Source organism: Pituophis catenifer, unplaced genomic scaffold (genome assembly GCF_029215685.1).
Source record: "Pituophis catenifer annectens isolate HBS135680 unplaced genomic scaffold, rPitCat1.0.hap2 SCAF_3, whole genome shotgun sequence".
Taxonomy (NCBI): Eukaryota; Metazoa; Chordata; class Lepidosauria; order Squamata; family Colubridae; genus Pituophis; species Pituophis catenifer.
The window spans coordinates 45,690,140-45,717,213 of NW_027256883.1; the positions used below are offsets into that span (position 1 = coordinate 45,690,140).

General features: G+C 37.8%; 1 protein-coding gene across 1 annotated transcript; it reads right to left on the reverse strand.

Moving 5' to 3' along the window:
* On the reverse strand, nt 1–25,792 carry DSG2 (desmoglein 2). Its single transcript, XM_070942329.1, has 15 exons — nt 25,735–25,792; nt 16,755–16,790; nt 15,842–15,970; nt 14,628–14,789; nt 14,291–14,435; nt 13,117–13,283; nt 10,961–11,095; nt 10,683–10,868; nt 9,652–9,914; nt 8,750–8,892; nt 6,814–7,041; nt 5,486–5,713; nt 4,175–4,314; nt 2,558–2,884; nt 1–1,247 (listed from the first exon to the last, which is right to left on the reverse strand). The coding sequence occupies exons 1-15, from the start codon at nt 25,765–25,767 to the stop codon at nt 285–287; spliced, it is 3,285 nt and encodes a 1,094-aa protein (XP_070798430.1). The 5' UTR covers nt 25,768–25,792; the 3' UTR covers nt 1–284.
* Between the last annotated feature and the right edge of the window lie 1,282 nt (nt 25,793–27,074).

Consider the following 27,074-nt stretch of genomic DNA (forward strand, 5'->3'; position numbering starts at 1 on the left):
CTACAGCAATTTATATTGTTCTTTCGATAAACAATATTCTTTTCTAGCGGCATAAGCTTGGGAGTTTCTTCTAGGAACTCTTTAATAGAGCTATCTTATGAGTAACTTCTCAAAAATAAATCTTGCATTACACAGTGAGGAATTGCACCTAGTATATGGTTTTAAGGTTGCATCCTTGTGGATTGTTAAAAAGCATTGTTAGGAAAGTGAAACAACATATTCAAGCTCTTGAGAAGGCAATCAATCAATCAATCCTATCAGTGAAGTGAGAGATGGAAATTCACCTATGAGCGTGTATATTGGACAGAGCTATATTTTTTTTTGACCGTTGAGGACTTGCTTAAGGTTGAACCTGTGGGAAGCATGTCCTGGGGGCTACTTTGGTTAAAGAATGAGTCAGAAATTAAAATCTGTTCCTGCCTCTCATTGTTAGGAAAAATGTCTGCTTCAGTTGTGGCTCGCCTAACAGGAGTTGGTGTCATTACTCTCTCTGTTATTACTATATTCTGTCCTTCTGACAGGTTGGGGATGCTTACAGAAGCCTTTAAGTCAGAACTAGGCACTAGGACTCGCTCCCTTTCCCTCACAACAACATATTTTGAATCTGGGAGGTCTGGGAAGACACCAGCTGGCATTTCTAACATGTCCTGCAAGTTAGAAGCAGGTGCAAGGACCCTTTCTGTCACTACCACATTCTCCTTAAACTGAGGGTCACGGATGACTGTTGATGGTAATGTCCCATATGATGTTTCTGTCACTACAACATTGCTGGTGCTGCTGCTAATCAAGGGGTCTGGGATTCGCTTCACTGGCTGCAGGTTAGACTTAGTTGTAACAGTTGACTCAGTTATTGTTTTCTCAGTCATCGTTTCTGAACCAAAGCCTTTCACAGGTTCAGACAGGTTGTAGACAGCCCCTGACGAATAAGTATGTTCGGCATTCACTGCGTTCTGCTGTTGGGAGGACTGCAAACTGGATCCATTCATTGCAGGAGCAGTTGTATCTTTCTGGGTATGAGAGCTGAACTGCTCTGCTTTTAGGCCTGTGTGGTTGCCCATGCAGATCTCAGCCAGAGTCTTAAATTTGTCTCCCAAGTCATCCAAGAAATGTTCATCAAAGTCACCGTCAATAAAGCTACAGCAGCCAACTGAACCATGAGGGGAATCGTGCTCTTCCTCCTGGGAGTAAATGAGTAGGCAATCTTTGGCAAGATGCACTTCATCCTCATCAGCAAAAGCATCAGCTTTCTAAAATGTGGAAGAAAAAAAATAGTAATGAGCACTCACATTTCAGAAGTTACCATTTTTTAACCTAAAGTGTTTAGATCAGATTAGATTAGAGTTACATAATATTTTCATATTACAGAGCTGTTAACGTTCATATGCTGAACACTTCAACCCAGAGGTATTCTATGTGGATGGAAAGAACAAGGTTCCCCACATTCATATTTTGGCAGCAAAAATCCAGAACAGTAGTTTTAAAAAGATCAGCTTTAGTCCCTTGCATAATTACCTCATAAGCTTTCCCTCTTTTTTCCCCCTCAAGCAATTTCCTTAGATGGATTTCCTTAGAAATTTCCTTAAATTTCCTTTAAAATTGGTTTTAAATTGGGGTTTTAATTTGTCTGGGCCAAAACTATTTAATTTGATTTTAATTCTACTTTTAAATTTTGTATGTATGTATTTTATTGTTTGGCTGTGCACCACCCTGAGTCCTTCGGGAGTAGGGCGGTATAGAAATCAAATAAATAAATAAAATAAATAATAATGTGTGATTTTGTGATAATTCACAGTAATATTTTTTTATTGTTTATATTATAGTATTGAGTTCATTAGTAATCCAGAGACTATTGGTAAATATATATCATTTATATATTTTCTTCTTCCTCCTTCTTGTTCTCAGTTTGTATTTTTTAAAAATTGGCTTTTAAAGATTGTTTGAAATAAGGCAATATGGGAGAAAAAAATGGACAACTGGTATATCTTTAGGAGAAATATTGACAGTTGCCATTGCAACTAAAGTTACAGTTATAAAAAAAGAAATGAATCAAAGGGAATGGAGACATGATTTGTATATCGGGATTTGTATATTTGCGTATATCAGTATTTGTCTGATATAGTTATGCTGATTGCTCTCTGGAAAGATGAAGAACTGTAACTCTTTTGAAAATCCATGAAAGGACCCTCCAGCATATGCAGCAAAATAGTTAAACTACAAAGGGGAAAGAAATGCCCCTTCCAGCCCTAATTATCCTCCTGGTCCTCACTTCCTCAAAAGCATGAAAAGCCAGCCTGAATGTTTCAAACCCATTCCTCACCCTGCCCCACCCTCTCCCAATCTTCTCAAACAGATTGATTTCTTAATGAAGCCAGCTGGCCTCCCCAAGGAATTGGCTTACAGTTCCCCAAATGGAAAGAAGACACCTCTCCCTGCAACAATACATACTCAAAATCTATAACGATAAATTCAACAAGATTAATAACACTCGTGTGACTATATATCATCAAAGGATAGAAAGTGTTGATCAATAGAGTGAATTCAGAAAGTAGACTCTTACCTCATTGAAGTAACCCCGTAAGAATTCTTCATTCATGATCATGCCAGTATCCATGGCTAAAGATCTGCCAGCTCCTAGCCGCATTGTCCCACCTGCTGTCAAGCCTGCCCCTGTGGCTGAGGCACCTGCAAATTCTGCCCCGGAAAGAAGAGCTTCTCGGTCTTCTCTCTGCCATCTTGTGATTGTGTTGCTGCTCATGTTCTGCTCCTTGATTGTAGAGGAGAAGCCGTTCCCTACTGCTGCTCCTGCTCCTGCTGCTCCCACGACTGCTGCTCCACTGCTCACATGTTTTTCTGATCCAGCGGAAGTAAGGAGGTTCAGCATTGCCTAACATCAAAGGCGACAGTTAAAAAGCAAAGATGGGCATCGAAGGACCAGCACTGAAATCATGACAAGAATAGCTTTGCTAGATTGCTAGGTGAATTTGCTATTGGCATGGTTTGATACTTGTTACTCAGAGAAAAAGGAAAGGTTTATAATACACCAGCAGGAAATCCAGGGTTCTAAACTGGATTTAAATAATCCATTAAATAATTCTAAATTATTGTATTACTAATATGTAGTAGGACTGTAAGAGACGTGGTAGCTCAGTGGATAAGATGCTGAGCTTCTCGATCAAAAGGTCGGCAGTTCAGTGGTTCGAATCCCTAGTGCCATGTAACGGGGTGAGTTACTTGTCCCAGCTTCTGCCAACCTAGCAGTTCGAAAGCACGTAAAAAAATGCAAGTAGAAAAATAGGGACCACCTTTGGTGGGAAGGTAACAGCGTTCCGTGCGCCTTTGGCGTTTAGTCATGCTGTCCACATGACCACCGAGACGTCTTTTGACACGCTGGCTCTTTGGCTTTGAAATGGAGATGAGCACTGCCCCCTAGAGTTAGGAACGACTAGCACATATGTGTGAGGGGAACCTTTTTGTTTTTAGTAGGACTGTATTACCATTATCACATCTTTCCTGCGGTATTACCTAATCCTGCTGGTATCTTATCACTATCACTTTATTGGTTGTATTTTGTGATTTGATTGTTATCTCATGATTTATCATTTTGTTGCTTGTATGTATACTGAGAGCTTAGGCGTCGGAGACAAATTCCTTGTGTATCCAATCACACTTGGCCAATAAAAAATACTCTATATTGTGTGTTCCTCTCAAGCCCCTTCTAAAACCACATGTTTGGAGAATCATGATTGATAAGAATGTCCTATGTTTCAGATCAACATATAAGCAGCATGTGAGAAAGTGATTCTTTCTTATATGTTGATCTGAAACATAGGGCATTCTTATCAATCATGATTCGGCAGTAAGGTTGATTTGACTTGAATTTCCAGTAAGTGTGAGTATGGCTGCAATCTAAATCTAGTGATTTAAATGGAACTTGGTCAACATATTTATGGCTGCAGGCCTGGGAAATTCACATTGCTCTAACTCAGTAGGTTTTTCAATCTTGGCAACCTTAAGATGCTGGCTGAAGAATTCTGGGAGTTGAAGTCCACACATCTTAAAGGTGCTGACTTTGAAAAACACTGCCCTAGGTGTATTAGTCCTTTTAATTTCCTCTTCCCATTCCCGATGAATGGGAAACTGAAGTAAGGGAAAGAAAAGGCAAAATACAATATACCTTATCTTCAGGTGCTGCTCCTTCACTGTTCCAGTTGCGCAACATTTCTTCACTGTTGTCAGGTATAGCTACAAATCCTTTTCCACCGCCTGATCCAAAGCCTGACCCAAAGCCACAGGCCAGCAGTAAGAGAGGCACGACTGCAAAGGAACACAGTGCAACAGTGAGCAACAAAGATCAAATGCTAGGGGAAAAAATATTGAGTGCATCTGCATCTGCAATCTGATCCATCTCAAACATTTCACAATCAGAACGCAATTTATTAAAACTTTCCCGGAGAGATGAGTCACTTACACAATGATAAACAGGCAGCTTTTAAGCTCAGCCCTGATCTTTCTTTTCTACCAACTCAACAGTTTTTAACATTCCAATGAGAACAGAGCATCAAGCGCTATCATCAGAAAGAAAGAAACCTCTATTTTTGTTTAATCTTGCTTGTTTTTAAGTGAGTTTTATATATTCAGGTTTGCACACATTCCAGAAGAGTAAGATATAGAATGTGTTGCTAGGTATAAAAACAAGCACTTAAAAAAACAAGCCCTAACATTTTCAAAAAGTAAGTAAATATATTTATATTTACTAGTAGCAAGGTTAGGTCAGGCCTGAGTGTGTATATACATGTATACTTAAGCACATTCTGCTCTAACTTGATCTATGGAAGTTTGGAAGCTTCTTAGCTGCCAGTATGGTTTTCTTAAGAAGAAAGCCATGGAGAATTTGAGCAACTATCAAAGTGAAAGCGGAACACCAGCTAAATTTTAAGAAATTCAATTTTTATCTGTTGCATATAATGTGGAAATGAAACATTGAAAAGGGCATAAAAATGTTAGGTGGGTGGGTTTTTTTTTCTTTCTTGTTCTTCCTGTCTGTTTAAGACAGGAAGAACAAGAAAGAAAAAAAACCCACCCACCTAACATTTTTATGCCCTTTTCAATGTTTCATTTCCACATTATATGCAACAGATAAAAATTGAATTTCTTAAAATTTATTTATTTCAGTAGAAATTAATTATGGTTGGATAATGTCTACAGTCTTTCTTTTTGAAATGAAGTGAAAGTTTTGCAAGCTCTCATATGAAGAAGCCTTTGTGTCAAAAGTTCTGCTTAGTGCCAACCATACCTCTAGACTAGGAGTGTCCAACCTCGGCAACTTATGGGCTTTAACTCTGAGAATTCCCGAGCCAGCATGGTGAATTCTAGGCGTTGAAGTCCCCAAGTCTTAAAGTTGTCAAAGTTGGACAGCCTTGCTCTCAACAGTAGAGCAGGTTGGACACCCTGTTCTAGACATTATGAAATAACCTTAAACACTTACGGAGTAGCAGCAAAAATGCCAAGATCATCAGCGCAACTGCAGCAGGTCCCAGAAAAACGGAGGAGCCGACAATTCTATCCTGGCAACCAGAACCACTCTTGCAATCACAAACGTCCACCTCCAGTACTTGTTGGTCAGGACAGCTGAAACCTTGGTTATCTTTTATTACAAGAGGAATTTTGTATTTGCCAGGTGTCACATCCTGGAATATAAGCTGAGCTCTGGGCCCTTTGTAGGGAAGAAGAAAAACAACAACAACAACGTTCAGCAAGGAAAGGAATGAAATCAGAAGTCTTGCTACTTTTAGGGTTACTATTCTGACAGTTAAAGCAGTCTTCCCCAACCTTGCAAGATGTTAAGTCCCAGATTTCCTGGTCATTGGTAGGAATTCTGGGAGCTGATCTAAAGCACATCCAAATTAGTAGAGGCTACTTTAAAGAAAGCATTCTTATTAGGAGACAACTATATATTTCTAGAGTCTGTAACTATTTGACAATGTTTTGGAAAAGTGCACATTCTGAACAAAGCAACAGTTCTCTAGGACATTGACACGTTATTTTGTAATCCCACTGCCACAATATATTTATGTTGGTTCAATCTATTCAAGGCAATTCAGTTAATCATGAGAAGAAAAAATTTCCTAACTGTGGAGCTTGAAGGTTTTGGGCTGTCCTTCTAAGCCTAGGTAAAGGTAAAGGTAAAGGTAAAGGTTCCCCTCACACATATGTCCCCGACTCTTGGGGGCGGTGCTCATCTCCATTTCAAAGCCAAAGAGCCAGCGCTGTCTGAAGATGTCTCCATGGTCATGTGGCTGGCATGACTAAATGCCAAAGGCACACGGAACACTGTTACCTTCCCACCACAGGTGGTCCCTATTTTTCTACTTGCATTTTTTATGTGCTTTCAAACTGTTAGGTTGGCAGAAGCTGGGACAAGTAACGGGAGCTCACCCCGTTATGCGGCACGAGGAATTCGAACCGCTGAACTTTTGATCAACAAGCTCAGCGTCTTAGCCACTGAGCCACCATGTCCCTTATGAGCCACCATGTCCCTTCTAAGCTTATTTCCACTTTATTTTGCAATTGGTGTTAAACATGTTGCCCCATTTCATTCATATATACCAGAAACAATCTCTCCACTTGTTTGCAATTGAATCTGGTCTAATCTACAATGAAACAGCAACCATTAATATTTCTCCCTTGACTTTGACTGCCAATTCTTGAAACCAAGGATTGAAGCAGAAACCAAGCCACAAACTCTGCTCTCATAAAATCTGTAGCTTCAGAGCTATACCAATCTCTATAAAATGTGGCATGACTCATACTTACCATCTATCTGGCCAATTCTCCATTTGTCTGACATTCTTTCAGGTTCATCAATGATCATGAAAGTGAAAGGACCACCATTTGGATGTCTATCTCGATCCTCAACAGTGATATTAATATACTTAGTATCGGTACAGACAGTTGTTTTTTGAGTCACAAGAATTGGGCAGTAATCATTCTTGTCTTCAATCTGAATAACAACGGTACCCGTAGCTGTTTTTGGAGGGTAGTCTGCAAAGCACAGAAGGCATATCCATTTTATACAAACTGCTGATTAATTGGAAACTTGTTTCCTTCTTTAAGCATGTACAAGATTTTAAATGTGAATCCAGTGGTTGAATTATGAGAAGTTTACAATTTGCTAGTTTGCATAGTCGAATTGAATGTAAAATATAATTCATACCCATGAAAATTTTGGGGGCCATTGCTATATAGGTAGTCTTTGACCTATGACTGTAATGGAGTGCAAATGGTGACACCCGTTAAGTGAGACAAGCGTTCCTTAATGGACTTTGCTTAACATTCATAAGGGTGAAGCAGGGGTGCTTCAGCCACTGTAGGTCTGAAACAGGGTTGTATGTAGCTTTTGGGGGGAGGGGGTTGTTGTAACCTCAAATGGCCGTTAAGTGACTGATCATATTGCAAGGATTACCTGCAGTGTTACATCACTCTTGGAGTCTCAGTCGTTAATCAGACAATTATTCAAAAACCCAGAGCCTCAGAGCTCAGTCAAAAACCCAACCCAGAGATTGGATTGTGGTCAGTGTTAGATTTATAGCTCTTACTGAACAGTATAATGCACAAGCTTTACTACAGCCTCTGCTCCTGCATCCACTCAGTACTAAGAACGCACCAGATATTCCACATAACATAAAAGGTGTATGATTGCATTATGGATTTATTCAAAGGGAAAAGTATCTTGGTGTTCTAATAAGCAGAATATTGTGATTCTGATTGTGCATGATGTGAAAAACTAGCCTGCTGTGGTCCTCATGGAAGGGATTAACCTGGTAATGCAGTGGCAGATGACCAATAAATTCCAAATCTGTCTTGGTTATAAGATAGTAGTTATTCTGCCAGCATCCTTGCCTCTTTTGTGAACACTGGATGGCTACCAGTGGGGTGCAATTTAAAAGAAATGGACTGAGATGCTGCATAGATGGAAAGTGGATTTATACTTTTCTCAATCATTTTCTGCATCTATTTAGAAATCTGCATATTCACCAAGAATGGAAAGAAAGAAATCTCATAAAAGAAATGGAAAGCTTGAAGAAATTAGACATTGAAAATCACTCCAGGCATTGATTTCTCTGCAGGTAGCTAGACAAGAAAATTGCCCTACATTAAATCTCTCTCCTGGTTTTGAGTCTACGGTAACCAGGTTAAAGTAGATTACTCAAAACTAATTAGTAGTTTTTCTGGGTTACCTAATCTTGATGCAGAAATGATCAGATTTCTGGTTTAGCATGACAAGATGTTTAGATGTTGCATAATCTTATTCCTATTTGTTCATCTAAACAGGATCCTAGATCATTAGTTTGGCTGTGGTTTGATGAAATTAAGACCAACACCAATTTCTTCAAAACAGGACTATTGGGTTTTTTCATGTTTTCTCTATTCCACTTGCTGGCATTTTGCCAAAGCTTTTTGAACCCCACTCCTCCTAAAAAATAAATTTAAAAAAATTAAAGAGAGAGAGAAAGAGTAAAGCGGCCTAATATAGATCATTAAAAAGTCTCCTACTTGCTTTCTAACTATTGCAGGCAGTTTTGGTGGGTTCTGGAATTTAATAAAAATGAACTGATGTGAATTTGGCATGACATGTTGATAATTTTCAAGAAAGAATAGAAAAATGTAGTTAAATTATTTATTGTGTATTCCACCAGATCTTGCTAATTAAGAACTATTATAAAGTACAACAAAAATATTCACTACATACCAGTACTTATGGCCAAAATTGTTGCAGTGTAAGTACCATTGATGACATAGGGTGATTCATAGTCTAGGACTTTACGTAGTCTGATTTCAGCTGTTTTAGCATTTATTATCAGCCAATTTGCAGCATCACTTCCTTTGGCATACCTGTGTAAATTTTAAATATATGTGAAAATAAGCATACAAATCTGAGATTAAGTTTACATATGGAAATTATATAATTCTTAAGAGACATACAAATGTTTTATACAGCTACATACTATATTTCTATTCATAGTTAATAAATAACAGTCAAATAATTGTTAATAAATAACAGTCACATTTTAATACATTTATTCTTGGTGTATTTCTAGTTGTGCCTTGTTCAAATCTCTAGCCAATCCACATAGCAAGGACATCTTGATGGTAAAACCAATCAGAAGTTGGCCCAATACATAATTTCTGAATTGTTCTTTTGCACTAATTCTGGTTTGTTCAACAATGAGCAAAACCATGCTTTAAGATGACACATCTTAACATTAAGTGAACATTAACTTTTCCTGTATTTATTTATCAATCACATTTATATGGCTGCCCATTTCACAAGAAGCAACTGTGGAAGGCCATATAAATATGTATATACCTATGTCATACTGTATGTTTATTATCCAAAACTATCACTGCAAAGACATTTAAAACAAAAGCCACTGGGAAGCATAAGGCATAAATTGCATCTCTCTTTTTAGCATAAATGAAATGATGAGCAATATCCGAACATGATAGTAGTGAAGCTGTGTGTTTGGCATATTGAAAGGACATAGGAACAGAATTTTCTCCTTCTACAGTAATTCTTGACTGTTGTGAGCTGCCAGTCATTGGAAGTTGAGAGGCCTGTAAATTTACTAATAAACAAACAAAAAGTCTTACGTGATGCGTTGTGCTATTTTTTGAGTGTCTTCATCATAAGCTTGAAAGCTTCCAATAATCTGGTTTATTTTCATTGTTTTATTTGTCTTAATCACTAATGTTTGGGGCTTAAATACAGGGCCTTCCCTCACATTTTCCACATTAATTTTGACAGAAATTGGTTTTACTTGGGAAACTTGATTAATAATTGATTTGTGATATGCTGCTTTGTTAGAAACTACTATCTTCAGGTCCATTGTCCGCAATTCTTCGTAATTTACTTCCTGTAGAGAGAATGAAAAAAATCGTAATTTAAAATGTAATTTCCATTTACCCACTTGCATAACCTTGTGGACTCTTGGTGGACGTTTACTATTGCAACTTCAATATATTATTTGCTATGAAATACTCTTGAAAATCCATTCAGAGTCAAGAGTCCTGTCAATAAAAAAAGAGCAGAAAAGACTCTTTTGAGTTTTCATGTCACTGTATCAAATGGAGATTGAGACACAGAAGAGAACAAAGCACATCTAGATCCTATGTTAAAAAACAGATACATCAAGCAATTGAGTTAGGAACCTCTATTCACCCTTATTCTTGGGCATACGAAAACAGGGGATGTCTCAACCTCTTGTTAACTGACTCAGCTTGACAATGTTATAAAAAAACTGATGTTATGTTATCCCAGAGTTTTAAAGTAAAACAAGGATTGTAATGTAATTTGTGGAACAGAAAATGAACTGTTTAAATTATTATGAAGTATGAGAATCTGAACTAATGGATGCTCTTTGTGGGTATGTGTTGTAGGTGAGCATGCAGAATACAACTGTTTTATGTGCAAAACATCCTATCATACTATAAAATCTCGTCATAATGGAAACAGGGCAGAGATGGGGTTACAATGAGATTATAGCAATCTGTGCAGAATACTCATACAGAACACATCAGCTTGTCATTGTGCTGTATGCTGTCATTGTTCTTTTCTTTTGCTAGGTACCCTTACTGGATTGAGATCAATGTGGCAAGCATACTGCCTCTCCCCATCCACTAACCTTAATCAGAGTAAGAATTCCTTGGTTGGTTTGTGAATCTGTTTCTATACGGAAGTGGCCTCCTTCATTGCCGGACACAATCATAAAGTTTGCCAGCCAGTTATCAGTAAATTGTTCATCGCTGTCAAAGACGTCCAGGCGCATGATTTCCACATTAGCTATATTTTCCTTTACGCTTCCTTCATACTGTAAATAAACAAGCCTTTTATTATAATACATCTTTCTGATCATAATTGAAGAAACCCGCCCAAATAATAGCAAGCACACTTTTTACTCACCACAGTGTTGTTAAGTTTAGGGATGTTGTCATTAACATCCATAATCTTGATCTGTAGAGTAGTCACTTGACCATTCCCTTGTTCGTTTCCATCACGGTCTTTTGCTTCCACAACCAAGGAATAACTATTATGTAGCTGCAGCACAGTCAAATAGCATGAAAATTAGGATATACAAAAACAGTGTATACAAGGTTGAATGCCACTCCCTACAACTGAAAAAGAATTGTGCCCCCAACTTAGGGAACCTTAAAGACTGAGGTTGCTGAATTACAACTACCAGTATCTGTAACTTCTGGCCACATTTGGAGGCTACAAATTTCTCACTCCTTTTCTTTTTCTTTTAAAGCTCATGGTGGGAAATGCAGACATTTAACACCTCCTTCTTGCTGCCAGAACACACAGAGAAAATCATGGTGCCTGAGTGTGGAGTAATCAAAGTATTATGAACCACAGTAGTGAAAAGCAGAAGACTAGAAAGCAGGAGGTCAGAGAAAAAAAGTCACAAAGGTGTAAGCCATTGATTCATTGTGGTCCTCCTCAAAAGATAAAGATGTTTTCTTTTTCTAACCCTCTGAAATTAAAAAAAGGCTCACAACCATATTGAGACTTTGCAGGAGAGTAACAATACAAGCCTAGCATAAAAGACTGCATCTCCAATATGTATAAATATTTCATATTCGGTATGCCCATAAGAGCCTAGGTCCAGCCAAAATGAAACAAGGTTTTGGAAAAATATACAAATATTAGATTATACATGTGTGTTTATGTATACCCTTAAATATACTGCTCAAAAAAATAAAGGGAACACAAGCAGAAGACATCCGAGATCTGAATGAATGAAATAGCCTTAGTAAATACTTTGTTCTTTACATACAGAAGTTTATACACTGCTCAAACAACTAAAGGGAACACAAAACTACTGTATGTAACGAACAAAGCATTTAATAAGGCTATTTCATTCATTCAATCTCAGATGTCTTCTGCTTGTGTTCCCTTTATTTTTTTGAGCAGTGTATATATTTTATTTATTAGGCTTACACACCAATGACTAAAAATTATTACTTTAAGCCAACTCATAGCCCAGATATTCAGCTAAATCTGCTGCAGGTCTCATGAGGAAGAACCCCGTTTCAGGTACTTGTGCTGAGCTTCAAAGTTGAGGTTCAAAGATCAATTGGGTCTGGACCATTACATAAATATCAAAGGAATCCTCTGAAAATTTGACAAAGTGAATCCTATCCATCTTAGTTTTTCTTAATGATTATATTTTATTAAGTTAACTACTTGCCAGTCTTTTGTGAATTGTTATTACTTTGAAATACAGGTAGTCTTCAATTTATGGCTATAGTTGAGCCCAAAATTTCTGTTGCTAAGCAAGGCAGTTATTAAGTGAGTTGTACCCCAACAAATGATCTTTGTTTGCCACAATTGTTAAGCAAATCACTGCAATTGTTAAGTGAGTCATGCAGTTGTTAAGCGAATCTGACTTCCCCCATTGACTTTGCTTGTCAGAAGTTGGCTGGGAAAGTTACAAACGGTAATCACGTGACCCCAGAACAGTGCAACTGTCACTATCACTTTTTAAAGCACTGTTGTAATGTGGAATGGTCACTAAACAAAAAGTTGTAAGTCGAGGACTACCAGTATTAATATGATGGATTGGCTTATTAAAAGTTTCTATATCTTTTAATTATTTATTTGTAAACTGAAGGTAAAATAGTGAGTGACATTTAGCTTACTGGGAATGACCAAGAAGGCAATTGCAGCTTCTCCTTTTACATGCAGCAAACCCAACTTCCTGCAAAACTGTTCCTTGGAACTGAAAGATAATCCGGGCCAGGAAGAGAAGATGGAGAATAGTTGCTCCTCTTTTGTTTCATAAAGGAATATTTATGAAATCTTAGTATCTTCCATCCTTCTACTAACTCAATAAGAAACTAGATAAATAAGAAACCCTTAAAAGATTGACTCAGCCTTCCATCCTTTCTAAAGTAGGTAAAATGAGGACCCAGATTATGGGGGCAATAAGATGACTTTGTATAAATATACAAAAGTATGAAGGCTATTGCTTAATGCATTGTAAGCTGCTCTGAGTCTCCGGAGAAGGGCGGCATATAAATCAAATTAAAAAATATTATGAGAGAGAGAAAAAATACCTCTCTGTCAAGCTGGAATGTTGCTGTCCGAACTTCACCTGTTGCTTTGTTAATGACAAATGCATTAGGATCACTAGGTTCTTGGGAAACAATCTTAAAAGCAATTTTGGAGTTGAGTGTATTGGGCTCATCTGCGTCAGTTGCAGTTATCTTCAGCACAAGAGTACCTAAAAAGAGCAAGCATTTTACAAGGGTATATCAAATAGCAACAACCAAGAGTGCACATTTTCTTCCTGACCCCTATAACTGTCCTGCTTTTAAAAAAATGGTCATAGGTCACTTTTTCAGTGCTGTTGTAACTTCGAATGGTCACTGAATGGACTACTGTAACAGTGGTGGGTTCTAACCGGTGTTACCACCGGTTTGCTTCGCACAAGCACATTGGATTTCATTAAAGCTGAGGCATGGCAATCCGCTCTGCCGCGCCTTACAGCTGGACTAAAAATGAAGGAATAAAGGTAGGTATAGCGTGGGGCAGGCGGGAGGGCCCAGCTGACAGTTGGAGAGAACCGGTTCACTCTCATATCAAGATTTTCGCTACCGGTAGCAACCTACCACTGTATTGTAAGTTGAGGACTACCTGTATTGGTGTGATGCATGTCACTGCAAGTTCCTATATGAAAAGCAGATTATATAAACCCAAACAAATATTCAGTGGCAGAATAGGCACACTAGATACATGGAAAGGGAAAGTATATTTATGAAATCCAAATAATAGAGGTGGTCCTGCTAAAAGCATCACTGTAAAAATTTATCCTAAGCAGCAAATTACCTCAGACGCTTAGGCACCCAAATACACTACAAGATTTTGCCTTTTTAATTACTACATAGGAAGGAGAACAAGGTAGTATGTACTCTACTCCATACTATTTTGAAATTATCGTAAAATTAAAACCAAGTTTTTTTGGTTCCTAGACCTTATATTTTGGCTGTCACTAAAACACGGATTCTCAACTATTTAATTATGTTTTCTAATATCCCACCTCAACAATACTATAAAATAAAAGTTTGTGATATTTCTACTATATTGCAATACTATAATCAATGAAATACTTATTTCTGACAAGGGCACAGAGGCAATAGAAGGGAAGGAATGGATTCAAAATAATTGTATAGGGGAAAGAATATGAATGCGGAGTCAGAATGAAAATGTACATAAAAGTCTAGAACATACCCACTTCACACAATTCTTCAACAGAACCACTGAAACTTGTTTGTGAAAACACTGGGCTATTGTCATTAACATCCAGAACTTTAATCCGCAGATCTAGTGGCCTTTCCAGATTTTCACCTCTTTGATTCAGGGCATAGCCTCTCAGCTGAAAGAATATTAACGAGAAGTCCATAATTAATTTCATTCAATTCGTTCAATTAACAGAAAAATAGAAATAATTATCACTGAATTATACTGTTCACTCTTTTTTTCGTTAGCACATTAGAAAAAAAAATGTCTATAAACACAAAAATCAGGAGCTATAACTGATAGGAATCTATCACTTTCATCTGCTTACATGTAACATTGGTGTTTGTTCCCGATCGACTATTCCAGTTATGTTCAATTCTCCAGTTTTCCCATTAATCACGAACAAATGATATGGTGGTTCTGTGACTCCTTGGCCGGAAATGGTGTAAGTAATAATTACTCCTGATTCAACATCTTTGTCAGACCGAATCTATATGGAATAGGAGAAAAGAAAAAATATTTATTGTTTGTCTCTGCAACTTAAAACAAATACATTTTAATCTTTAAAAAAGATAAATATTTGTTATTTTAGTTTTCTTAATAATTCATTATAAATATATATTATATATTTATAATAATATATTATATTATAAATATATATTTATAATTATGCATAATTAATCTTAATAAAAATGGGCAAAACTTTTTATTCTGGGAATGTAACAGTCTGAGAAACTCTAGAAAAACTCTGCTTTTCCTCTGGACCATTCTAATCTATCTACTTCAAGGTTTGTCCAGCAATTTCCTGAATGTAAATCTTCTGGAAGAAGTGGCTTGTGTTGGTCTAGGTGTGGCCTACTTAATTACCAAATCAATGAATTATACAAATATCAAAAATGATTTATTTCCATACCCAAGCCAAGTGTTTGTATGAAACAGCCTTTATAAACTTAAAGTAGACAATACTTTAAGGGGTAGGCAGAAATTTAAAACCATATTAAATAGATCTAACCAGCAAACAAAAGTCCCAGCTCATCTTCCAACAGATGGATCATTATATGTATGTAGAAAAGGCTGCCCACAAAACTAAATGAGGAATGGAAAGAATCTCATGGAACCTCCTTCGTGCAAAACAAATGAAATGAAATAGTATAAATTGGTCTATGTGCTGACGTTCTCTTGTGATCAAATCCAGGATCTAGCTAATAATTAAATGAAATAAATAATCTAGCTAAATAATTACATTTCTGATTCTCATAGGGATAGGCAAAATTCTTTTTAGTTAATCCTCGATTTTGTCAGGTGGGGGAGAAAAAGGCAAATATATTGAATCCCTTTAAGAAGATTACTGTATTATAATTTAGCTATACTAAATAATAATTTTGATTTTTCCCACTAATGAACCAGAATTGTACAACTGATATTATATGGTCATTTTACTCAATCTGACACCTTCTATGCTTGATAGGATTGCAACTCTAGTCCAAATTGAGGAAAGCTATTAAGGACAAAAAGAAAGACTTGTTTCCAAGCCTGACTTACCTTAGCAATTGGGTTCTTCTGGGAATTGTCACGTTCTTCCCAGATCATGGAAGGTGGGACAATCCATTCTCGCTTTTGCCTGATTAGGCTCTTCTGATGGAATACTTGCTCATGCCTTCCACCAAGAATCTATGAGGAAATTCAGTTTTATTTGCAACACTTTCTTATTGCCGTACTGTCAAACCAAAATCGGGAAGCCTGTCATTTTAAATGCACCTTATTTTTCATATAAATACCCTAGAGGAATTCGTAACAGAAAATACATGGCATGCTTCAATATAAGCAACAACACAATATTTGCATAATAAGGACTGTCATTATTTCTAATACAATATGTATGCTCTGAAAAACCATAAGCACGTATAGGAAGGAAAAATCCTTGTTGATCCTATGGCACTGTTTATCTTTCAACAAGGAAATTGTAAAAAAATATTGTTTTAATCTATGGTTTCTGCAACATTTTCATTATTTGCTGTATATCACAAAGGTACTTTTTCAAGAAGCAACTGGACTTTTTGGTTTTTCTTTTAAGATGTTTGGTTCTTATCCAAGAAGCTTCTTCAGCTCTGACTGAATGATGGGGAATGGAAGGATTTATACTCCTTACACACAGCTGGTGTAAGGAGTATAAATCCTTCCATTCCCCACCATTCAGTCAGAGCCGAAGAAGCTTCTTGGATAAAAAGTGAAACGTCTTCAAAGAAAAACTAAAAAGTCCAATTGCCTCTTCTAAAAGCACATCTCCTGGATGACAGAATCTCCATACACATTCTATATATCATATATATCATATATACACTTAACAACCGTTGGAAATAAATTACTTAGAACATTTTGCCTAAATCTTTAAAAACCTTCTTAGTAATATACATAAACATACACAGAAAATCCCTTAAAATTGATAATCTCTTACCTCCAAATGAAGTCCATTTCCAAAGATTACATAACTCTGCAATAAACAGATACAGAAATTAAAAATATAACTAGCCTCCTAATATACACCACTAAGTAAATTAAAACACTATGCAATATTTTGGCATCAGTGAAATTCAGTTAAAATAGTCCATATTACTCCACCCAGACAAAATTAAGCATATTTAAACTATTTTTTAAATAATGGATGCATCTTTAAAACCAAATCAGCGTTAGGTTTTCACATTTAATATGGTCAGAAAATGGAAGTAAACTATGGAATTTCATAGATGTGAATACAAACGAAACGTGAAAACAGTTAAATCAACATTCATGGGTCAATGTTGTTAGATTTGCATTTTAGGTAAGTGCTAACAGGACAGAGGAAGGAAATACAAAAATGCCCCTTGACTATTGAAACAAACCTTGAAATTGATTAATTACATTTTAGTACCTAAGATTATGTAGCCACCTGTATTGTTTAAATAATGGCTTACCACGTGTAGTCAAACACAATTAACAATTGTGTCAAACACAATTAAGATATCATTAACAAGATGATCTAGAAATGTCAGTTTGGTATACATTCAGCACACCTTTAAAAAACTGATTTGGCTTAATCTGCTTTTTAGTTAAGATCTCTTTTATTTAAAAAAAATACTGTGGTTTTCTCATTCTAATATGCCCACCTTATGTAGACTTAGTATTTCATATATTGGCAAACAAGAATGCATTTGGAGTTTCAACTTGAAAAACCGCATGCTTTTATAAATTGTGAATAGAGCGCAGCATTGTAAAATTGGAAAATTGCCAGCCATTAATATGGAGTATAATTATTGTAATGTAAATTACTGTCTTTCAAATCTTGGGAAATTCTCAAAAATGTTTCTAGCCTAGGGAAGGTTTCTATTTTAGGGTGGGTTTCTTTGGTTTTAGTGATAAATGCATTTTCTTTTCCCATGTCAAAGCCTGTCATACCCTGATATGATTCATGTCTCTGTCAGAAGGATGCAGGTATAAACCAAAATTTCCTCAAGAAACTTTGGAAGTGCTCTGTATGTGTGACACAGTTGTTATACATAAATAGAACATTATAGACTCCTTTATAATCTCTCAGATATTGAAACACATTAACTAGACTTGGGATCTAAATCTATAGCTCTGTGTTTCTCAATCTTAGTGGCTTTAAGATGTATTGACTTCAATTCCCAAAATTGCTATGTGGGGAATTCTGGGAATTGCAATTGCCCATCTTAATGTTGCCAAGTTTGAGAAACTCTAGAGCAAGCAAATTATCTCAGGCTATCAAATCAATATTTCATATTAAAATCAATATTTATTTGTTGTTTAAAATATATTGGAACATGGCCAGCTGTTAAATATCAAATTCTCCTTCAGGCATCACAGTTCCCCCTCTCTAGAAAGTTCAGACTGACACCTAAATCCTCTTTGTTTTTACAGTCACGTTCTGTACAGGGGAAAAATACTTAAGTAGACACAGTGGTCATGCATTTATTTGTGAGTATTAAAGTGAACAACTTCAGGCCAATAAGAAACTGTCCTGTCTCTTAAACCAGCAGTCCCCAACCTTTCCAATTCCATGGACCGGCAATGGCGGGGGCGGTGGGTGGGTGGGTGGGAAGAGATGGTTTCATGGGCACACCTGCTGCTTGTGCAAATGGAGCTTCGTGCCCTCACCTGCTGCTTGTGCAACTTGGTTCCCAATGGACCGCAGATCGGTACCAGGCCACAGACTGGAGGTTGGGGACCCCTATCTTAAACTGTTATTGGCTTTCAGAAGATGGACCCCCCATTTAACAGCAATACAAGGATTGTTGCAGGGGGGTGGGGAGGTAAACTTCCTCACATGTACCATTCAAGTGTATTAATATTCTGCAGCCCTCAGCTGGTATTACTTGCTTAGAAAGATATAGGCGTATATAGCTGTATAGCTTCAGTCATGCCAACCAAGAGCACAACCTCACACCTCTTCGAAACAACCAGCAAAGTAGGGCCCATTTTGAACTTGGGGGAGATTTTATTCCAGGATACAGCTACGTGATAGAGAAGACTTGCTTCTGGGATCATTCTGATAGATGGCACTGCTTACATGAAGCTACGGAGCTTCATGTAAGGAACCCGGAGCACAACCTGCCAAATAAATTGGCTAGGTAGATACTGCAGGAAAGATGGTCTCGAAAATGAACACATTATTTAGGCTTTCCAATCAAATAAGAAACAAAATGTATATAAGAATTCATTCTCCTAATACTCCAGGTCCTTCTACTTAGAGTTCGATGTGCATTCAGCTAAACATTCACCCAGTTTGTGCCTATAGAATTTTGGTTTCATTCACTATTTCCAAGGTTTCCATATAGAGGAATTTTCTGACCACTGCCATGCTTTGGAGGTGATTAGCATGCCAATTATAAAATTACAGAGGTATTTTGAGTTCTGTGTTTTTATTTACACCAAGTCCATATTTTGATAATGGAATCAGTAGAGCAGAAATATCTTTCTCTCTGTGAAAATATAGTTCCAATCCCCTATGAAAATAGCATTCTCCTATGTGCAGATGTGATGCTCCCACTTAAGGGAAAGTAGAGATAAGAACACATTTTCCCCTTGTTAATACATCCTAGTTATATTCAATTCTGAAGCTTAAGTGTGTATTTGCAATAAATCATATAGTCATTCATCACTGAACTGAATGACCTCCCTATAGTTGATGTTGCAACTAAAATTCCTTTGGGCATGCAGACTATTACATTGGGACTCAACACTCAATATTTCTAGAAGGCACCAGGCTGGAAAAGGGTGATATCATTACTTCTGCAATGCATGGAGGTCATAGATCTTACTGAACTCAGTCAACTGGCTCATTACAAATACCTCTTAAACTAACTTTTTCCCGTGTGGTATTCTTCAAATACAGTGTGTGAAAACTCAGTTTTCATTGGCTAGAAGCCATCAGGTTGAGGAAGTTTGTCTAAAATGTAGAGCTCAAAAACTCCAGGTTACCAAAGAATAGTGGGAAAGATTCAGGTTTCTGTATCTGCTATTAGCTAGTGGTCATTCAGAGTTCTGCCAAAAATTGCTTTAAGTGGCTTACAAATAAAATTAAAAAAAATAGTTTATGGAGGTACAATTAAAAAACAACATGAGATTACTATAAAAAAATCAATAAATTCCACAGATGAACAAATATAAAGTGCTCCACAACCAAATACAGTATGCATTATAGCACGATTGTGAAAATGATGAAAAATATAACAAACAGAAATATTCATAATTTCTTTGGAGCTTACGGAGAATTCTAATACTTCACCAAGACAATAACATATACTACCATAATTAAACATAAGGAAAACGATCACATATTAAAGACAGTCACCTTCAAAGGAAAGGAAATTAGAACAACAAATTGCATTGGTGCTTCTACATATGTGAATCCATTCATTAGCTAGAAGTTGTCTTCAAAAACAGAAGGATGAAAATTTAACTTGATTCAATTAATGATAAATTTCCTGAAATATTTAGCCTATTCCGAAAACGATGCCACATTATAGACACAAACCATTTTCTTTTCACAAAAGATTTATTTATATGTGTCCGAAATACACGTAGAGAAAACAATGATCCAGAAATTCAGGCCAATGATCCATAAACCTATGCATGGTTACTCTGTGGTAAGACCCTTGATTTCAATGGTTCTTACTTTGAGGCAGCATGCATATGCTGCTGAAATGATGGACAGATCAGTTTAGCCCAATTTCCTTTATGTAAAATAGGATACATGAAGTCTTTGTTATACTCAGTGACTTTCTCTTCACTTTGAAGCAAGGAAGCACACTGTAATCATTTTTACTTTGCAGTCAACGTGTTCAAAATGTCTCTATATGTGTCTGCATAAAGACTGTCTTTCCGTCTCTTCCATTTCCAAGAACAGCTTCTAATTCAGTGCAGATACTCATTCTATATTATCCTCTGAGACAAAAAGCAGGCAAAATAAAAATATTATGGTAGGCTTCCAAGACTGGTAGAACTTGTTTGACCATAGTTCCTAAGTGACACAGCAGTTCAGGAAATGAATGTTTGCAGATGTTTTCATTTAAGTCTGAATACATGGTGGTACTTCTTTACAATGGGCAGTCATTACCACGAAAAGATTCAAAATATCTCCAAGCATTCCCTGAGACAGGAATACCTCTGTAATTCTAGATAATTACTCCTATAGCTCTGAATTTGTAAAATTGCTTAAGTTGCATTTCTCCACATGCTTGTTTAGGAAATAAGTCCTATTTAAGTCGGACAGGCTAAGTATGTAGATCAGTTTGTAAACTGCTTACGGCAACTATATACATTATTTAATAGTAGTGAAAAGATGGCACAAATGGGAAACAGAATACAAAACAAAACAAGTTAGAGGAGGGGAACTGAGACTAAAAAGAAATCATACACTTGCACCTTTGTTTAAAATTCCCCACTTGTCACACCATTTGGTTTTTCTATTTTAGCTGGTTCTGAATAAAAAGTTTGCAATACAAGGAAAAAACAAGCCTTGCTTATTTATATGCAGTGATAAGCTTTAGTGTGGATTATACACGAAAAATCTGGGGCTCAAGCATGAGGGGAGGAAGTATAATTAGTTTAAGGTGGAGTCCTGTTCCTTCAGGAGTATTATGGAAAAGTGTTCTTTATCCAAAACAAAATTAATCATCCTCAGATCTAACAAGGCTGGCAAAGACAATATAATGAAACAGCAAAACCTTTTAAACTCAGGAAAGAAAAATCTGGACTTCTGTTTTTTGTTTTCCAATTTCTAACATTAACAGATTAACAGAGTTGGAAGGGACCTTGTAGGTCATCTAGTCCAATCCCCCCCCCCACCTACACCATTTCTGACAGATGGCAAGTCTCTCCTTGAAAGCCTCCAGTGATGAAGCTCCCATAACTTCTGACGGCAAAAAAGAAGTTAAAACATTTCAAATTCCCAACCAAGAGTTCCTTTATTATATTGGGTGTTGAAAAGTACCAACCAAGCAAGGCCTCAAAACCTGAGATATTTTAGAAATGAAAGATGTTGATCAGCAATCAATGTATGAAGAATTGGTGAATCTAAAATAAATTTTCTACTAGCCTCTTTACTTATTCAGGAATGAGGAAAATGCTTGATATATAGACAGTTCATCTTAAAGGCAACTGAATTTTGTACTGGAGAAACAACCGGCTTAACACTTATGCCACATTAAAATCCTACCCTTTCACTCTTTTTTCCCTATTTTTTACCCTTTTCGAAACAAATATAGTTAGCTTTATCTTTTTCCCCCCCAACAAGATTAAAAGCCATTTATAAGGAGGAGGGACTTTCAATGACAAATAATTAAAACCGACTAATACGTAGTTTAACTTTTAAGTAAAAATCCTCTATAGATGGTATTAATTTTGCTCATAAAAACATTCAAGGAAGACAAGAACTAGCAAGATGGTTCTATCCTTCTATCACCATTTCCACGGCTCTTGCATGTTCAAAATGAAGCAAGAAGCCTCTTCTGTATGTAGAAGGCTCTCTGTGTAATGCTGAGTCTGGATTTCAATAGTATGCAAAATACCTTCACAACTGGTTCCCCATTTCAGATATTAGTCTAAATTAAAATGAACAAGGAAACCAAGATTGTGTACAGGATGATCATTCTACCTCTTCACTGCTTAATGCTGAAGTTAGACTGAAAATATCTGAATAGATCGCAAGCCAGTTGCATTTCAGGACCTTGAAAGACCTTCTGAAACTTAGCATCCATCTGGTCTAATATCTATTTTATGAAGGTGGATAGCCAGATGCTTTGTGTTAGTCCACTAATGCTTTTGTTGCCCCTCAAATAACCTTCAGAAAAATTGCTCTTTAATGCATTTTATTTAGCTGTCATAACCAATATCCCTGATAGAGCTGATTCTCCATTAATTCAACCAATTCACTTTAAATTCCTTTTAAGGGAAAAGTTGACACCATACCCCATAGTAGCACATTCCAAAAATTCTATGTTGTGTAGAGAAGCATTCCTTTCTGTCTCTCCTGAATTTACTACCAGTAAGTTTCATGGAAAGAATGAAAATTCTAGTACAGTGACAAGGAGCCGCCATAGTAATGATAAGAAGCCATCTTTCTCCATATTGTACATGGTTTTATATACTCTTCCCAGCATTATTAAGAGTTAAATTAAATTAAATTATTAGCTTCCTTGATCTGTTCCATTCACTGTATTGGATTATATATATCCCATTATTTTTGGTATAGCTCTCCTAGCACATTAAAAATATTTTAGACTGTTGGAGGGTTCAAAATTAGGTAGGCTACTGTGAGGTACTTCTCAGACTTTTTTCTTAATAAAGTGAGTTTACTCATAAAGGAGTTATCAAACTGCCTTTTTCTAAATATTTTGTTGTTCCTTTTGTTTGGGATTCTTTGAAAACAATTCTTTGAATTTTATTTGTAACTTCTGCATCAAATTTGCTTGTTTTGCTCAGAAACAATGCAATTCTATGTATTTATTCAAGTTATACAGCTGCCCAATTCATCATTGTGACTTTGGGGATCTTACAACAGTTAAAAAATGAAAAAAAAGACACCATAACTAGCAGTCAAGGTATATGCAAGTATTCACAATAAAATCTCAGTAGGAAATCCTCATAGATTGGATGCTTTCAGTGAGCTAACTGAAAATCTACTCCTTTCAGAGTCTGAAACAATAAGACATTTTCCTTTGGTCAAATTTTGGTCTTTCTATTTAAATATAAAGTGTTAGCTTTTAACTCGGCAACTTTACATTTTAGAAATTAAACTTCTGCAATAGAATTTAACATAGAATTATTCTTTTTTCATTGCTGTGAGTTTTATAAACTGTTTTAATTGCAGATCTTTATGATGGCATAAAAATATGAGAAGGAAATGAAAATGACTGATGATAAAGTTTCTCTTCAAAGATCTCCAGTGCAGTGCTCATGAGGAAAAATAAGCCCACAATAGCTTTCCTTGATCATTCCCAACGTTTTTAAAAGGAAAAAAAAAAAAAAGGTAAGTATTAGCTAGAAGAGAAGGACAGGCAGAGTCACAGAGAACCAAAAAAGGAGGAGGGAGGATAAAAAATTGGTGACTTGCCACAATTTTTTGTCTTTCTTAACTTTTAATGCCATGGACACTTTAAAAAAATTAGTTGCCAAGGTTGAGAAACCTTGAGAAATGTTAAGCTAATCTTTCTGGGACAGCCTCATCCAGATATGCTGGGAATGAAGGCCAAGGTTTTAGAAGCTGAAGTCTAAAATCTGAACGGCACTCAGTGGGGGAAGGTTGAGCAAAACAACGCTGAAGGAAGCATAATATTTCTTTGAAAATGCCTGCTGTTTGAAAGATGGGGAAATTCTACTTGTCCATATAAATGAAGTATTAGGTCTCTTTCCCTGGGGATGGAGATGTTACCACAATGACAAATTACAGGTAATGAACCTGTCTGCACCTTATTATCACGGAAAGGTTTGTCACCAATTACCTTTACAAATGTCTGGCAATTCTGCAAAAATTATCACTTTAACAGGTTTTATTGGCTGCCATCCCATGCAGAACTCTCTTAATCACAATAGCAGCCCTGCCAGGCCAGCACCCTGCAGTGAGTGGATAAAAACCTTCAAAAACTGCCAAGAGGAAGCAAAAATAGCTCTCCCTTATAAAGAAGAAGGCTATAGTTAGGAAGCTAATTCTGCTTCCAATATATGTGTGTATACATATATTATATATACATATATGTGTGTATGTATATGTATATATGTTGTATCAACAAATAACACACATATATATTCTATCCTTCCTATCAGGATCATCTCACCTTATTTATAAATATTATTTCATTCCAATTGTCACATTCTACCTACCCCCGTTCCACCATTACACTTTGGCATATTTTGCATTCTTCCCCTTCAAATGTATTCTCCCCCCCCCACCCTGATTATTTGCACATCCCATAGGACCAAGCAAGAGATTACTTATCACAGGTCAGCCTAGGATTATTGGGGTGTATTTGAACTACTACTCCAACAACCATGCTACGGAAGATTCTGGGAATTCTCTTCCCCAAGTCATCTAGAGGGCACCAGACCCCAGGGCAGCCTGTCCAGATCCCAGGGCAGAACCGGGAAGTCTAGCAGGCGATTCAAGGGCTGGAAATCTGGTGGCCAAACTTTCATCATCCGTTCTCTGGAGCAGTGTTTCTCAATCTCAGAAACTTTAAATTGTGTGGACTTCAGCTCCCAGAATTCCTCAACCAATATGCTAGCTGGGGAATTCTGGGATTAAAGTCCGCATATCTTAAAAGTTGTTGAGGTTGAGAAACAGAGCTCCAGACCTTCCTGAATTATTCCTGCCTTCTTATTAAAATCCAGATCGATCTTCTAAAGCAAAACTATTAAAATCTAAGCAGAACTTGAACATATAAGCACACATTTCCAGTTTTCCCCCTGCAAACCCAACCACCGAACAAGCCAGTCGAGATTTAAGGTCAGCTGCTTCCAAGAAAGCGCATACTATTTATAAAATGGCAGCCTCAACAAGTTTCTCTCAGTACCAAACACCTCCAGATCTTCGCGCGAGTTTCTTTTCCTCGAAAGGCGCTAAATAATAATAATAAAAAATTCCTCTTTGCATACTGCGATAAGCGCGATTAGCATCTCGAGTGAACCTCCTGAGGTTCCGGCGCTGGGTTCGCAGGGCGTGGCGCGGCTGTTCGGCTGAAAGAGGAGCCACCGTTCCGACCGGCGCCCCCAGTTCAGCCTACGATCCCGCCCGCAGCACAGTTCCTGCGGGTCCGTCTCCAAAATCAGGGTCTCCCTAGATCGCCCCTTTTCTTTCCTCGGCGGGCATCTGAGGCATCTCCCTTTCCCAAGAGCCGGAACGAGTTGACCGCCGGGACCAACAGGTGGGCTTCCAAACTCACCGAGAGTATCCACAGGCCGAGGTATCCAGCCATGGTGCAGCAATCCCCCCCCACCGTCCTGAACTTTCGCGTCCTGAACTCCGGGTCGACAGCAGCCACCCTTTCCGCTCACCTCTCCGGAAGGGAAATAGGGACTCCGCTTGGAGCGCTTGGACTCTTGGTGGCGACTTAACCCAACCCCTTTCCTGCCGGTGGGGAGTAATGAAAACAGGGCTGGTTACCAGCGGCAGGGGGGGGGAGGAGGAAGAGGAACAGCCGAAGGGCGGAGAATATCGGTCTGGAAGGGCACACCAGGTGGCTGCGGGAGCCCCGCCCGGCCTTTGAGTCAGGTTTCTGCGGAACTGAGAAGGGTGGGGGACGGGGATTATTGACTTTCCCCTTTTAGGAAGAAAGGGTTGCATCTGCAGAAGGCGCCCCTTCTGCTATAAAGTGCGAGGCTTCAATGCAGCTTGAGTTCCTTTTGCTCCAGCACGGCCTGTTGCTGCCAGACGGCAGCCAACTCTTCCTTTTCCTCCTTCCTTGGGGGCAAGATGCTGACTCTGTAAACCGCTTAGAAAGGGCTGTAAAGCGGTCTTATAAGTCTAAGTGCTCTTGCTATATACTCTTGTCCCGGCGGAATTCCCCATCGCTTCCCTTCCCTGTTCTCAATCGCCCCATAGGGAGTTTGGAGCAGTGGTGAAATCCAATTTTTTTTTTACTACCGGTTCTGTGGGCGTGGGTTGGTGGACATGGTGTGGCTTGGTGGGCGTGGCAGGGAAAGGATACTGCAAAATCTCCATTCCCACCCCGCTCCAGGGAAAGGATGCTGCAAAATCCCCATTTCCTCCCCACTCCTGGGGGAAGGATATTGCAAAATTTCCATTCCCACCCCACTTGGGGGCCAGCCAGAGGTGGTATTTGCTGGTTCTACGAACTGCTCAAAATTTCCACTACCGGTTCTCCAGAACCTGTCAGAACCAGCTGGATTTCACCCCTGGTTTGGAGCCCTCTTATTGCTTTATGTACTTTATTCGCTTGCCTTGAGGATACTCTCCTACATGTCTGTCTGTCTCTGCGATCGGTCGATCCCACCGAAAACAATGTGCCCAGAGGGCACACGAAACGCACTCCACTCCCCTCTGTCGGGAACTCAAAACAGTGTAAGATGCAAACGGAGAGAGGAAAGGGAATGATAAAAGATTTGTTTTACAGCACGGCAGCTTCGTTTTCAGATGATGGATTATGGTTTGTAGTACCGGCCGCGTCTTGCAAAGGTTAACACTTGTGGGCGATGGTCAAATTGCTTTCCTTTCCTTTAGTGGGTTGCTACTTCATCAGAGCAGGAATGATGAGTTTACCTA

Coding starts and splice junctions, on each gene's coding strand:
- DSG2 (XM_070942329.1), bottom strand. CDS start 25,767: ATGGCTGGATACCTCGGCCTGTGGATACTCTCG. Junction 13,284..14,290: donor TGAAGAATTGTGTGAAGTGG/GTATGTTCTAGA, acceptor TGCTCTTTTTAG/GTACTCTTGTGCTGAAGATA. Junction 8,893..9,651: donor AAAATAGCACAACGCATCAC/GTAAGACTTTTT, acceptor AAATTTACACAG/GTATGCCAAAGGAAGTGATG.